Source organism: Sturnus vulgaris, chromosome 3 (genome assembly GCF_052056855.1).
Source record: "Sturnus vulgaris isolate bStuVul1 chromosome 3, bStuVul1.hap1, whole genome shotgun sequence".
Taxonomy (NCBI): domain Eukaryota; kingdom Metazoa; phylum Chordata; class Aves; order Passeriformes; family Sturnidae; genus Sturnus; species Sturnus vulgaris.
In genome coordinates this window covers 17,380,732-17,395,008 of record NC_142245.1, presented here as the reverse complement: position 1 = coordinate 17,395,008, position 14,277 = coordinate 17,380,732, and the positions used below count along the sequence as shown (strand labels likewise).

Below are 14,277 nucleotides of genomic sequence, written 5' to 3'. Positions count from 1 at the left end.
TGTGTTCTCTTGCCCATTGACTCGGGAAGCAGCTTCTGTTGCTGCAGCTGACTCGATGAGAGCTTCAATTAACAAAGGCTATTAAAGTAGCTCTCCTCTTTATTTTATTTTTTTAATGCATAGCATTTCCTGACAGCTTAAACGTTTAATTAACTGGAGATGCCATCGTGGAAAGTTTGCTAGAGAAGAATGCTTGCGGTTTAATTAAAAGGAAAAAAAGTCCTTTAGAGGTACTGGAAGAGATCTGCTTGCAACACTGAGAGTGGCAAAAAGGCTGCAGGAACTCCTGCATTTCTCTTTCTGAGTGCAGCAGTAGGTGAGGAGGTGCAGAAAAATATCATCACCCAAGAGGAGAAGGTGAGTGTTTCACAGCTTCATGTTTGACCCTCCCATTTAAGCTGCAGATGTAGGACAAGCTACAGTTCTGTTACCTCAGCACAGGAGACAGCCAATATAAAGTTTTGGTTTTATTTTTTAATACTTTCTAATACTTACAATTCTCCTGATATTAGGCCAGAGCTCTATCTAACATTTTTGTTCTTCTCCAAGGGCACACAGGGAGAACATTTTTCATAGAAGCACTGATCTAATTTTTTTGCTTCTGTTACAGCACAAACAAAAAGGCAGATCTTACCTGCCACAAAATGTGGAATACTGTTCACATTATCTTCAGCGGTCATCATGGAAGCTGTTTTTTGAAATGGCAGCTGTGGGTAGGAACCACCAGCTCAGCACAGACTTGCACCCCTGTAGCAGCTTTCCATGGAGCAGGGCACGGTGGTGTCAAGTGCTGCAGAGCTGGGGACCCCCATGGCAAAGCAACAACCTCCTTGCTCAGTGCAAAGGACTTCTGCCCTTCCTCTCCTCACACTGACCAAGTGACCCAGAGGCTTTTTGAACAGCTACAGTTCAGAAAAGGGAATTTTGTTCCAGTATTAAATATAAACCTGGAACTCACTGACATGACTGTTCACATTTGAAGCACAGCTCCACCCAGAGAGCTCAAATGGTTCTGAGTCGTCTCTGGGAGCAGGCTGGGGCTGTGGGGTGGTGCTGGGCCAGGGCATGTGCTGGCTTGCTGTCCTGGAGCCTCTGCACCCAGGCTGGCACCTCCACTGCTGGTGACGAGGGACAGCTGGGCTCCTGCTGGAACATGCCAGTGCTCAGCACTTGCCAAAAGAGCTATTTAGGAGCAGCTTGTTGTGCTCGCCCTCCTCTCCTGACCCTGTCCTCGTTGTGTTTAAATTCAGTAAGTGTAGCACACCGTCTGCCAGGGGTGGGAGAGAAGCTTCTGAATGAGCTTCTTCCCCCGAGCTGGGAGCACACACCACAGAGACACCATTGAGTGAAATCCAGCACCCTGTATAACCACATATTACCATGCTGACCCTTTCAAACGTTGATCTCTTATTTTTTGCAAGCAAACACAGTCTTTCTGATATATATGCTACTGCAAGCAGCACCTCCTCATGGGGATGGTGCACTGCTATGAACAGCACTGAGTGCTGGGCTACCCCAAGCCACTGACTGAACCAGATCCTCTCCTGGCAGTGGAGCTCTCTGTCCTAGAAGCCCCTTTCAATCCAGAGTTCAGTGGGGTTCCTCCATCCTACAATAACCTCCATGTTGAGACTCCTCATATCCCCAGGTTGGGGGTGGATTTTGATCCTTTCCTCTGGTCACTTCTTGATTGTATCTGCTTAAGCCCCTTTCAACTTTCTGAGAAAAAACTGCCAAGTGTTTGTGATCCTTTTAGAAAAGAAACTCTCTGTGAATGGAATCTCAGATGTGAACTGAACTCATAACGCAAGAGTATTCCTAGTAAAAACTGCACTGAAGCACTGTCCAGCTGGTTTCTAGACCCAGTGAGATTAGATTCCCTTGAAATGTGCTTTACAGATGCCCTTGAAACAGCAAGGAAAGCTACTTTCTCCTTCCACCCATTCCTTAAAGGACCCTGAAGGGTAATTGTCTGAAGCTGTGGTTGTGATGAGTCCCCCTCCCACTCAGAAACCATGTCCTATTTTTGCTTTCATGAAACAATCACTTTCATCAGCTTTTCAATGCTGATATCAACAAATGCCAGCCACCCATTTCCTAGACTATTTTTCTGTCTCTGGCTGTACTGCCTGTAAATTTTGCTGTGTTGTAAACAGGTAATATGTTATGGACCTCACTTGTGAAGCAGCTGAGATTGGCAGATGAAAAATTAGAAAAATGGGAAAGATATGGGTCAATAATACAACAGAACATTTTTTTATTGCCATGTTTTTAATGGAATTGCACTAGGATTTTTATACAAGTCTCTGAAAGTCTACGACTTCAAATAACTCTGAACCTCCAGATTTGTATTCTTGCCTTATTCTTGTTTAAATAACTGTTACCATCATCTGCTTGATATATTATCTGTCCCAGCACACCAGGCACACCATCAGGAGGAATATACTTCCTTGGGAACAACGCGTTGCTAGAGCTCCTCGAGTCTCCTGCCTCCCCACGGGACACCTGCACAGAGCGGGGATTTGTACAGTGTCCCCTCCTGGCTGGAGTGGTGGCAGTGCCAGAGGGGAGGCATTGAGCCTTTGCCTGTTCTCTGCCGGGCACAGTGAGTTATCCATCACGGCACCGAGCCCTGCCAGTGAAGCTTTCCCTCAGCAGAGGGAGTTGTTTCTCAAGGTAATAAGAAAGCATTATCTGATTGCATTTTTGTCAGGTATGTCCTATTCATTACCTTACCTGTAATCTAATTTGTAATGTATTTCCTTGATATTTTCTATACTTCCCCTCTGTATTTTGTAATAGCTTCTCCTGAAAGTCTGACCTACAAAAAAGACAAGGTTTTAAATCCAGCTTTGAATGATAACACCCTCTAGGTGCCTTCGTCTGGAAAAAACTCTCCTTGCACAGAGGGAGGTCTGCTAGGAAAAACTCAGCACCCTCTAAAAATGTGTTGGGGGAACACTGTTTAACAGCAGCCAAGGTCACTCTGTCCCAGGCAAGAAAACACCCTTGGCTATTTTCTACTTGTGGCAAGGTGATCTTTTTGGTCAGAAAGCCATTCCTGATCCAAAGGAGGTAAGTGAGAGGTAGCAACCAGTCTGTCCCAACAGCAGGGATGGGCATAAGGCAAGAAAACAACTATAAGCCATGTAAAAACTACAACTCATGTGCCTCAGCTGCTAAAAGCTGCTCAGGTGTTTTACCTTGGCTATCAGGAAAAAGCATAAGGCAACAGTTTGGGGAGAGACCAGCACCTGTAAGTCCCAACTAGGTTGGGCAGAGATGTCTTATGGTGAAGTATGATGATCCAGCTACCCCGAACAAGGGGCTAAGGAAGATTAATTGGCATGACAAATGATGTACACCACGGGAACAGGTTGCATTTTTAGGTTGGTGTGGGCTTCCCATGTGACATCAGGTTGGTGGCTCACCAGGGCATGAGGGCTTTCTGCCACCTTCCCACCTGGTTAGTTCTTTTCCTGCTTGGCTGTAAAACAAAGTTCAAACTAACTCCCTGCTGGACCTGGATTTCCTCATGCTGGTAAAGGTGTTTCAAAGTCACACGGCTTTAAAACAAAGAAAGAGAAATGTCCCTTTTTGTGGCTGCTAATGAAATTTTTATCTGGGCATCTTTCTGTGACTGTTGGGCCTGAGAGGCATGGAATATGTTAGGGAGAAGGGCTTATTGAGCCCTGGAAATAAATCAGAGGAGGACAGAGGATAAAGATTGCAAATGATAAATTAGCAAGTGACAGAAAACAACTGCAGGAAATAATAAAGCCAGGAGGAGTGTGTGGGAAATGCATAGGAGAGGTTGTTTACAACATGTGCATTGGACTTTCCAGCGTCTGACATCTTATCTCTATTTCATTCCATATGTTACTTTATGCATGGATTCTTGTTTTTATGGGATTTGTTCTATAGTTTTTGTACTAACATGAATGACTCACATCTGCTCCAATACTTAATTTATGCTCTGTGTCTTCTGCAAAGGTTTGCTCAGCTCATGTAATACTTGTCAGTGGCAAGATCAGAAGAGCAGTGTCAGGCAGGTGAGCAGGGATAGCTGGGTGAGACAGCTCTTTTCTGGAGTCCTACTCTGTAGTTGTGTTAGGTTTTTTTTTTCCCCTCAGCAAGGTCTGCCATTCCCACTTTGGCTGCCCGGTGTGGACAGGCCTGCTTTGCTGGGGCTGTGTATGGAGCCAGCAAGGGCCACCCCGTGGGACAGGGATGACGGCTGAGGGCCGTCCTTGCAGGACCATGGCCTGGCACTAAGCTGCTGCCGGAATACCAACAGCTGATGATTATGATTTTATTTTTTAAGTGTTCTTGACAGCTCTGGAGACACACATCTTCTCTTCCAAATCCAGTAATTAAATTCCACCTACCTGAATTCCCCCTGCTGTTTCAATTGGTTAAATTAATCTTCCCATCATGTCTGAGCCTCCTCTGTGTGTTGTTGAACGGTGGCCTCCTCTCGCCCCGGAGTCGGGCGGGGACCGAGACGGGGACCGGCACCGAGCCGGGCCAAACTCTGCCAGCCCCGCGCATCCCTTCGCGTGCAAGTGGCCCGGACTGGCTCACGGAGGCAGGGCAGAGGGATGGGCGTCCCCCATTACACACAGACACCTCCGCACCCCTCGGTGTCCCCGTCCCCAGGGCTGCCTCCCCGCCGGCGCGGAGCGGGCAGGGCAGCGGCTCCCCGGGGACCAGCCCGGCTGCCTGCGCGCTGCACCGGCGAGCGGCTCCGGCTCCAGCCCCCCTCCTCCCGGCGCCTCCTCCTCCCGTTCCTCCTCCCCTCCCCTCCCCTGCAGAGCATGCACAGCCCGGGACTCGCATCGCCGGCTCCGAGGCGGGCGGGCGAGACCCTCCTCGCCGCCAGCCCGGCTCCCGCTGCCCCCCGAGCCGCCCGCGGCTCCCCCCCACCGCCTCCCGGTGCCCCCGCAGGACTTTTCCCTCCTGCCGAGGATGAGGCGGCCGACGCGGCGGCTGGCGCTGTCTCTGCTGGGGGTGCTCTGGCTCGCCGCCCTCCTCCTCTTCTTCGGGGCGCGGAGGAAGTTGGAGGCGGCGGAGCCCGAAGGACACACGCCGGAGGTAAGGCAGGGGCGGCGGGGCCACGGCTGCTCCGGCGGGACTTGGGCACGATGCCGCCGCCGCCCGGGGAAGAAGTTCCTGGCGGTTTTCGGCACCCCCACCCCATCGCATTCCCCTTCAAGTTTGGTACCGGACCTGTGCCTTTGCTGGGGTGGGGGGGGGGGGGGGCCACTAGGGCCCTTTCCGTATCATCCGGGCTTGGTTTCCCCCCTTCCCTCTCTCCGCTCGGTCTCGGACAGCGGCAGTCCCAGCCGCCCTCCCCGCCCCGCTCCATCGGGGCTGCGGCCGTCGGGGCTGCCCCGGCCGCGGGTGCCACCGGCGGTACCGGCCCTTTGTCCCGCCGCCAACTTGGAGCGTCTCGGGCTCCCGGGCCTCCCTGGGGAGCGGGGGGACCGGTGCGCCCCAAGGGAACGAAACGCGTGGTTCGTGTCACGGATGGGGGATCGGCGGCTCCTTCCCCCCGTGGGTCACGCCGTGCTCCCGAGCTCTGCCCTAAAGGAGAAGCACTCCACCCTGTCCGGGCTGGAACCAGAGGGGAGCAGACTGGGACGGTCCGTGTTTGACGTACGCGGGCTGGGCGAGCCCGGTTAAAGCGCGGGGGCTTTTCGGGGCTGGTTGCGGTGGAAGAGCAGGCACGGGCAGGATGCTGCTGCCCTGGCAGCCCAGCCGGGCTGGGAGGAGGGTGCCCGTGCGATCGCGCCTTTCTTTGTCGTGTTTGAGTCCCCGGAGTGACAGCACGGCAGAGATGTGAGGAGCATCTCGCTCCGCACAGCGAGTGAATCAGATGAGTTTCACTGCACAAACGTAAGGCAGGGGAGCCGCGAGCATCTTCGGCTGAACGAGGTCCCGGGTCCTCTCCGGGTCCCGTGTCCTCTCCTCCTCGGTTGAGAGCGGCTGGGACGTAGCCGAGGGTTAACTTTCCAAAAGGACATAGATTAGATGCTGCTTAGTTGTACTGTTGTAAATCTTGAATTAATTAATCCGGGTTAGAGCCTAGCTTCTGAAAATACACCAAGATTAGGGTTATTGTGGCAGAAGGGTGTGAACCGTCAGCCCCTTTTTTTGTGTCGGTGACACCCAGCAGTGTTTAGCCCACAATCTGTGACAGCTTTACATGTTTGCCGCATCTTTGGAGAGTCTCATATATGTGTCTGTCACCTCAGCAACTGAATTAACGACCTGATTGCAAAAAAAAAAGAGTCAGAACTCATAAAGCTTACTTTGATTTTTTCATCCTGAGGAATTATTGGTTTTCCATGTTTTTTTAAATAAAAATGATTGAGGAGGTTTCTTCAGGCTTTCGTAAATCTTTCAATCCTAGAAGAAGGGAATGAATCTGTGTGACTTCAGGCCCCAAAAAGAAATAATTATCTATACATTTATTTATTTATTTAAGCAGGGGAAGGCAATAAATAAGTCACTGAAAACAGAAGACAAGCGCTTTCTTAACTAGAACTGTGCTTTGGTCTGGGAACTGTATTCGTAAAAATTGCAATAAAAGACCTCCCCTGTTTGACAGGGGCTACTATAATCTCCTTAAAATGTACCTTGCTTTTCACTTAGCACCAGCTGCCGCTGAATTGCTGCCATTTTGCAGCCCATTTTGACTTTCTGTTCCCACTCAAGGCTCCCCCCACCTCGGGGGGAGGTTGTAGGTTGCTGATGCTGTTGCGGGCTGGTCTTGGGTCCTGCAGCAGGTGAAGGGAACTTCCGCCACGCAGGATCCGTCCCCACATTTCGAAGTTGCCACTGCCAAATTGCCATAACTCCATCAGTTTGACTGCTTAAATTACCTCTTCTTCATTTCTTCTGAATTTTCCATCCAAAGAGTTGCATCCCCTTGAGATCCATGGGGTGCAGATTGTTTTTTATTTTTAAATGCATTGCATTTTTTGGCTTTGTAAACTGCTTTGGTGCAGTATGACTTATAAACTGCTTATGAGCATGGGGATGTGGTGTCACTTCAGTTAAACACTTCTGAACGGCTGCAGAGCTGAGTGGGGTACAGAGACAGGAATGCTGTGGTCCAGAGAGGAGCCTGCTGCTGTGTCCTGTTGGCCTGGCCCGTGGAACTGGCTGCCACTGATGAAAACTTGAGCAGTTGTCTTCCCAAATTCCTCAAGAAACAAGAGAAGGTGGTGGATTGCTTAACAGCAGCTCAAACACTGTAAGACAGCTACAGAGGGGAAATGGAGCAAATCCACATAAACTTTCCTAGCAGCATTTTCCAACTTGTTCCCTCGCCCCTTCTCTCCCAGTTGAGCTGTATTTCTGTGGACATGGGCACACCGTGTATCATGCCTCGTGTAGATTTAACCTTTAGACCTTTGCAGTCAGGCGCCAGCTGGTGACTGCCTCCTGCCCCTGCCTGTCCCTGGCAGGGCTCCCAGCACACGTCGATGATGCTGGAAGGCCGTGGTACCTGAGCTCCCTGCCTGCCTGTGGCACATGGGTGGCTTGCTGAAAGCTCATGGAGCTTCTGCCCTTGGCTCCGTGGATGCCCATCCATCACTGTTATTTTGGTCTGCACCTCGTCCCCTGCTTTACCCCAAATCCAGACCCAGGTCCAGGCCTCAGCTTCCCAAAGGAAGGCTTATGATGTTTTACTTGCAGCCAGAGGATCGTGTGTTGGGGTGGGCAGGGTCCCCTTAGTGTGAGGGGTCCGACGCAGTCTTTGAGTCCTTCCTTTGCCAAAAACACGCTGCTGGCTTGGCATCTCAAGGACCTGGTGAAGGCAGGCATTCAGGGAAGGTCTTGCAGCAGTAGCTGAACTTTACTGAGCTGCTCATGCCCGAAGAGGTGGGTGCAGCAGTCTTGTAATTAACTTGGCCTCACCTCTCCCTGCAATTTTTTCCCCTGTATTGTCCTGCAATCCATCTCTATGGATCTCTCACTGCTGCCCACTCCAGGCAGGCAGAGGGTCCCCATTCTTGCCAGTCCTTGCTTCCCTGACTCCCCATCACCTCCTTTTCCTCCTCCTCCTTGCTGCCTTCAGTCACTGGTGGTACGTGTCAGGGCGGCAGGAGCAGGTTGAGGCTGGATTTTAGGGTGTGGGACTCCCTCCTGGCCGTGAGGTGTAGCAACCTTGCCGGGCTGGTAGCGTGTGGAGGCAAAACACTGGCCGTGTTTAGGACCATGAAGTTGTTGCTGGGACAGTTTCGCCGGTCCCTCCCGTGCTGTTTTTACGGCTGTTGCTTGGGGCTCGGAGGCTGTTTTTTCTCTCTTTTCCAAGGGGCAGATCAAGCCCTCTCAGTGCTGTAACACTTGCCCTTTCGCTGCCCTTGATGCAGTCCTGTGACTTGGCTGTAGCAGGGTGCCTGGCCCTGCCAGGGAGCTTTACCCACCCGGGTGCCTGGTTAGCAGCCACGGGCTCAGCCTGCAGGGAAGCCAAGCCTGATGGATGGGCGTGTAAGGACACGGGGCTGACTGCGGTCACGGATCAGCTGGGGGTCCTTGATGCCTTCTTCCTTCCCTGCCTTTTGGCGGAGGGTTTCGAAATGCTTTGCAAGCTTTAATTAGTTCCAGCCTGTCTCCTTGTTCCGGCAGTTTTCCAGCTGGATAAACCAGGACCTGGAGAGGTTAACTGGACTTGGTATGCTTCTGTCTCTGGTGGACTCCGGAGGAACTGGAGTAGTTTTATTGTCTTGGAAAATCAGGCTGCTAGTGACCCACCTGAATTTACCCAGGGAGGCAGTGGTGGGGCATGGCATGTGCTCCAGTAATCCGGGCTCTAGCCCCATGCTACTGCCTGGCATCTCCCCTGCCTCCCTCTGATCCATCCCACTGCTCTGCTTTGAGGGGGGGAACGACATATAAACTAATAACTTAATTACATTAAGGAATAATGAGGGGAGCTGATACGCAGGATTAATTACAAGAAAAATCCCAAATTAATTGTGAAGGAGTACTTGTAGCTGGCTCTGCAGCAATGCTTTGCTGGTGTGCTGGCTCCTGTATCCTATGCCAGACTGTGGCTGGGGATGCTTATGAGGGAGCAGGAGATGAGTAGGTGGGTGACGAGCCCTTGGTCATCTCATTTTCTGCAACTGTATCAGACCACAGTGGCTGTATGGCAGAGCCCTGCAGCAGGGAGGGGTTTTCAAGGGTCTGGGCTCCTGTGCTCCAGGCCAGCAGTGTGTGCAGGAGGGGCAGGAAGATAGTTTTTGTTTGGTTTAGGATTTTATTTCCCTTCATTCCTTCCTGCATGCTAGCTTGCTCCTTCTGATGAATGGCTGAAGCACAGCTGACAGCCTCTGGAGGGAAAACGGGTCTGTGATGGGCTTGACTGCTGGAGAAAAGCAGAGGAAAAGTTTCCTTTATTAAAAAAGTGACCTGTTCTACTTGACTTGTATAAGTGTTTGCAGTGCAACATCTCCTTTCTGAGTGTGCTCAAATGCAGCTGGGGAATGGCTCCTGGGAGATGTGGAGAAGCTCAGCAGCCTCAATGCCTGCTCCACTGTTCAGCACCCTGCAGGGTCAGACCTCAGTGCAAAGGGACCCTTGCCAGCTTTGTGCTTATGTGCCTTGCACCAGCCTGTGCTTCCTTCTGCATCATTGCCATCTAGAAAGCCTCAGCACCTGGAGCTCAGCTGACAGTCTCCAGATATTAAATTCCTGTCAGTTTTATAGCAGCAGAGCCACTTAACAGATTAAAATAACTGTGTATCCTGCAAAAATTCAGATCTTGACAATTAAGGGATTGAAGTGGCAAAGCTGTTGGGAACAAAAGAAAAAAAGAAGAGGCAGAGTGTTTAATACCCAGGAAGCTTGTATTGACCGGGACTTGGCTGGTGACATGGATAGGTCCAGGATGTAGGAGAAGGGGAGACTTATTTCATGCTTGGTCGGTGAAATCCCACTCTGAAATCTCTAGGAGCAAAACCAGGCTTTCTAGGATGTGCAGAGCTTTGCTTTTGAAGGAGGTGTGATGGAATCCAGTTCCTCTCTCTCTTGCTTGTGTGTTCAGTGCTGGATAAAACAGAAAGCCATGCCCAAGCTGCCCTCATCTGTGGGATCAAGCAGGACAGGTCTGGTGGAGCAGGGGCGAGGTGAGGAAGTCCACCTCAGTGACTAAACCAGCTGTGAACAAATGGTGAGCAGTCTGCCTGGTGCACCTCGTTTAATTAACCTGCCCACTGCACATTACAGCGCTCCCTGGGATACCTGTGGAACAATAACCAGTCAATGAAAACCCTCCTAATTTTTCAGTGGTAATTGCAATGAATGACTTTTGCCTCCATTACGTTCTGGTGGAGCTCTGTGTTGCAGCTGTGACTGATGAGGGCATAAATATTGATTGAACAGGACCTGTTTGCTTTGCAAAACAGTGAGCGTTGGAATGTACAGGTGCCTTTCTTAGCTTGGTGCTTTTAAAAGAAGTATCAGGGAAGGAAGGAGAGGAGGCAAGGATTCTGCTTCTCTCCTGGTAAGAGTATAAATAAATTTCTGTGCAGGTGGTATGTGCTTTGTTGACAAGAACTGTTGAGCACTAGAAGAAGAAAAATACTTTTTATTGTGCTCTGGAAGGATAAAAAGAGTTGGAAGAGTCTGGCTGCTTCACTCTGGAGGGGTGTTGGAGGTGGTGATGCTCTGAGGGTGGAATGGGCACAGGAGTGTCATGGTTTTCCTTGTAAACTGCTTCTCCTAAACAGGAGCACCCTGCACGTGGAATTGCTCCAGGCTGCAGCATCCCTCTCCAGCTGGTGTGACATGGTGTGGCATCATCCTCTCCTAGGTAACAGGGAAGGGCTCAAGCCCTTGCTGCTGGGTTTTTAGGAGGACTCAGCTCTGGCTCGCAGCCTGGAACCCTTGGTGACCTTTAGGGGTGGACTTGATAAAGGTCCTTCTTTTGAGCGGGGAGTCTCCAAAATCAGCTCTGTGTCTGGATGCCAAGGTTTCAGAGACACAGCACATATGTTGAAGTATCTCCATGCTTGAGAAAGATGTTGACTATCAGGGAAGATGTTTTGTCCTGTTTATTCTTTCACCACCTCAGATATGAACAGAGTTGGATTGTTTACTCAAAAACTCACTGTTTTCTCCTCGCTCTTCCTTTCCTTGATAAGAATGCATAATCCTGATTTATTTTGATGGGCTCATGGCCCAGGGCCTGTCTTGGCTGGGTTTACTTCTTGCTCTGCTGAGACATCTCTTGTCCCTGGCTCTGCAACGTGCCCTGTTCCTCCCCACAGGCAGGGGACTCTGCATATGGAATGGCTGCGGGGTTAGAGCTATAAATGGGAATGCCGTGCCTGAGGAAGGCAGGTCCAGGGAGCATTTTATGGTACTGTGACTAGAGATTTTCTATGCTTCCTGAAGCTGAGAGGTTAGTTGTATATGTAGAGACCAGGGCAGAGCATGTAGAGCACACTCTGTTAAGCTGCTGTAGGTGTGAGCTGGGCGAGCTCCAGCATGGGAAGGGCACTGCAGCCTTGCAAATAACACTGTCTTGTGATCCCTCATGAATGCAAGTGCAGCGTTATTGTCCCAAGCTGACAAATCCCTGGGAAGCTGAATATTGGGGTTTTGGGTGCCCGGTATTTTTCTTGGGTCTGTGGATGCTTGTGTTCTGTGTGTGCAGCTCACGAGATGCCACTTCGGTACCTCTGGGTGTGTTTCTCTGTGCTGTAATCTCTTTGCCAGTGGGAAAAGCAAGCTTCGAAGAAGTTGTGGAAATGCAAAAGCAATGTACTCCGCCTGGGAGAGTCTCATCTGTGAGGGCAGGCCAGCATTTGGTGCAATAAAACCAATTAAGGGGAATGTATCTGCGGAGAAAGCAGAAGTAGGATCTGTTTAAGGAAGACGTTTGCGTGAAGGAGTAATTACGTGCAGCCTAACGACAAAGGGTGCAGCGGATTGACTATTAATTGGAGTAGCAGGAGCGGGAGATTGCTGGCGTTAGTTTTGTTTCTTGCTGGCTTCCTCCTGTTTAAAGAAGGAAGGGGTGAGGAGCAGATGATGGGGGGGAGTTTGCTCTCAATCCACTTTCCCATGCAATGAAAAAGCCATTTCTCCCCCTTTCTCTCACAGCAAAATGTTCAGATTTTGCCAGCGACGCTTAGTGCAGTTGCTTACTAAGCTGCAATTAAATTGATTTCCCACCCTCTTTACCCTTTTTGGTTCCAGAATCTCAGCAGGAATCAGTGTTACAGGAAGAGTAAACCAAGGAGGAGATCTTGAGTCCCATCTTCTGCTCCTCTAAATCAGTATTGCTCCACTCTTCGTATGTATTTCCAGAGGATCTAGGGAAGTGAGGCTGCCCAGGTATAGGTTTTCCCATAGAGCTTCTGCTGGGGTGGGAAGCAGAGTTCTAGGTCAGGCTGGATCAGTCTATAGGGTACTTGGAAAGCCTCCCGCTGTGGGATAGGCACTGGGTGTCCTGGGAGTGGCTGGGGCTCTGGGTGCCAGTGGTGCAGAGTTGCTGGGAGGAGCAGGAGGAAGATTTCTTGTCCTCAACATGTGCCTTTGGTTAAAATGGTCAGTGGTGAGAGGTTTAGCAGGAGTTCACCCCTTTCTTCAAGGAGGCAGCATTAGTCATACTAATAGTTTGCCTCAATCCCGCTGTTTGGAAGTCCCTCATGAGTCTTGGTTAACCCTTCCTGCAGCTTGAGGGAGTGAGAGGTGTGGTGGTCCTTTGTGGGTTGTTGGAGAGGTGTTCGAATAAGGGACAATGTGCCAGTGTCACTTCTCCACGAGGGGACAAGATGGCATGCTGGATGGGGGACTGTCCCCAGACAGCAGGTGCACAGATGGGTGGTGGCGCTGGGAGGGTGTGGCAGGGCTTGTGTCCCCTGCCAAACCCTGTCTTGCCACACATAGGCAGGAATTAATGATGATTTACTGCAAAGCAGCTCAGGCTCCGGCTTTGTGATTTTATTTGGAGGAGCAAGTGAGCTAATGATTGCATCTCATCTCAGAAAGTACTGCAGGAAGTGCAGTGCCAGGAGAGAATTGATTCAGAAGCAAAACAGGTTCATTTTCAGATCAGACTGAAAGACAAGGGAAAGAGAGATTCTCCTTTATTTTTTTCCTTTTTTTTTTTTTTTTAAACTTTTGTTTTTCCCCTGAATCTCAAGTGAGACTGAGGGTCTTAGCCTTTCCCTCTTTGGTTTTCTTGTGGAAACATCAGCAATAAACCTGATTGGAAAGTGATATGAGGAGAGCAGGGTTCATGTGGCACAAAAACAAATGAGCTATGAAATCACCCTCTATTCTCCAAACATTATTCACAGAGCCAGGAAAATTGAGACGGATGATTCTTTTTCTTTTGAAGCTACTGGAGGAGTAAGTCCAAAGGATGTGATTTGGCCCATGCCAGGAGAGAAAGGCTGCTTTGTCCTGGCTTTCCAAATAGCTTTGCCTGCATTTAGACACACACCATTTCCTCCTCAAGGACCACTGTCGGCATCTGCCAGCTACAACCACACCTCATAACCCATTATGGAGACACACAGCTCGCAAATAAGACATGAATATGTTCAGTGGTGCGGGCCTTGGCTGCAGCCCCCCTGCGCTGGATGGAGTTTAGCACATCTTTTCTTGCTTGTGTGTTGAATTTTTAGTTGCTTGTTGTTAGGTGAGATGGAGAAAAGATGAGAGAGAGCAGTTACAGGTGTGAGCAGACTCACTTTCAAAGGCTGGCTTAGTTCTTACAAAACAATGATTTAAAAAAAAAATATTTAAATGAAGTTTTTTCATCTGGGTCTAGGCAATCTGCTTTACCTGTCATTCAGGATCTGTGATCCTGTAATATCCTCTGATACCCTTTGAGATCTGCCTTGGGGGGGATATTTGGGATGCAGCCTCTTTGTGCTTCGACCTCCCCCAGAGGAAATGTGAAACTCAGGGTCTGAGGGAAAGCAGGTGGTTTTACCAGTGTCCAGGTGGAGACACTGGGAGCTGCTGGAGCTGGTGTATGGGAGCCAAGCTGGGAAGGAGACTTGTAGCATGGTCCTGCCTTCAACAGGAATGGAGCTGAATGGAGGAGGAGCAGGGAGGAGTCACGACATTCATAATGCCCGCTGCATTTTCCTGGTGCCATAATACAGTGCAATTTGGAGAGAGGCAGACTCAAACATGCATTACCCAGCCATCTGCTGCTGCCACTGGGATCCAAATGGATGAATATACACATAGTGCTCGGAGTTAAACCATGTACAATGTGTAGGCTGCATATGGTGTGCT

The 14,277-nt window shown here is 50.1% G+C and overlaps 1 protein-coding gene across 1 annotated transcript in view; it reads left to right on the top strand.

The window, feature by feature from the left end:
- Positions 1–4,742: 4,742 nt before the first annotated feature.
- The window catches only part of GALNT14 (polypeptide N-acetylgalactosaminyltransferase 14), a 90,638-nt gene continuing 81,103 nt past the window's right edge, over positions 4,743–14,277 (top strand). The window contains exon 1 of the mRNA XM_014877477.2: positions 4,743–5,094. Within this exon, the coding sequence (XP_014732963.2) occupies positions 4,969–5,094 (126 nt within the window). The 5' untranslated portion in view covers positions 4,743–4,968. The remainder of the gene's footprint in view (positions 5,095–14,277) is intronic.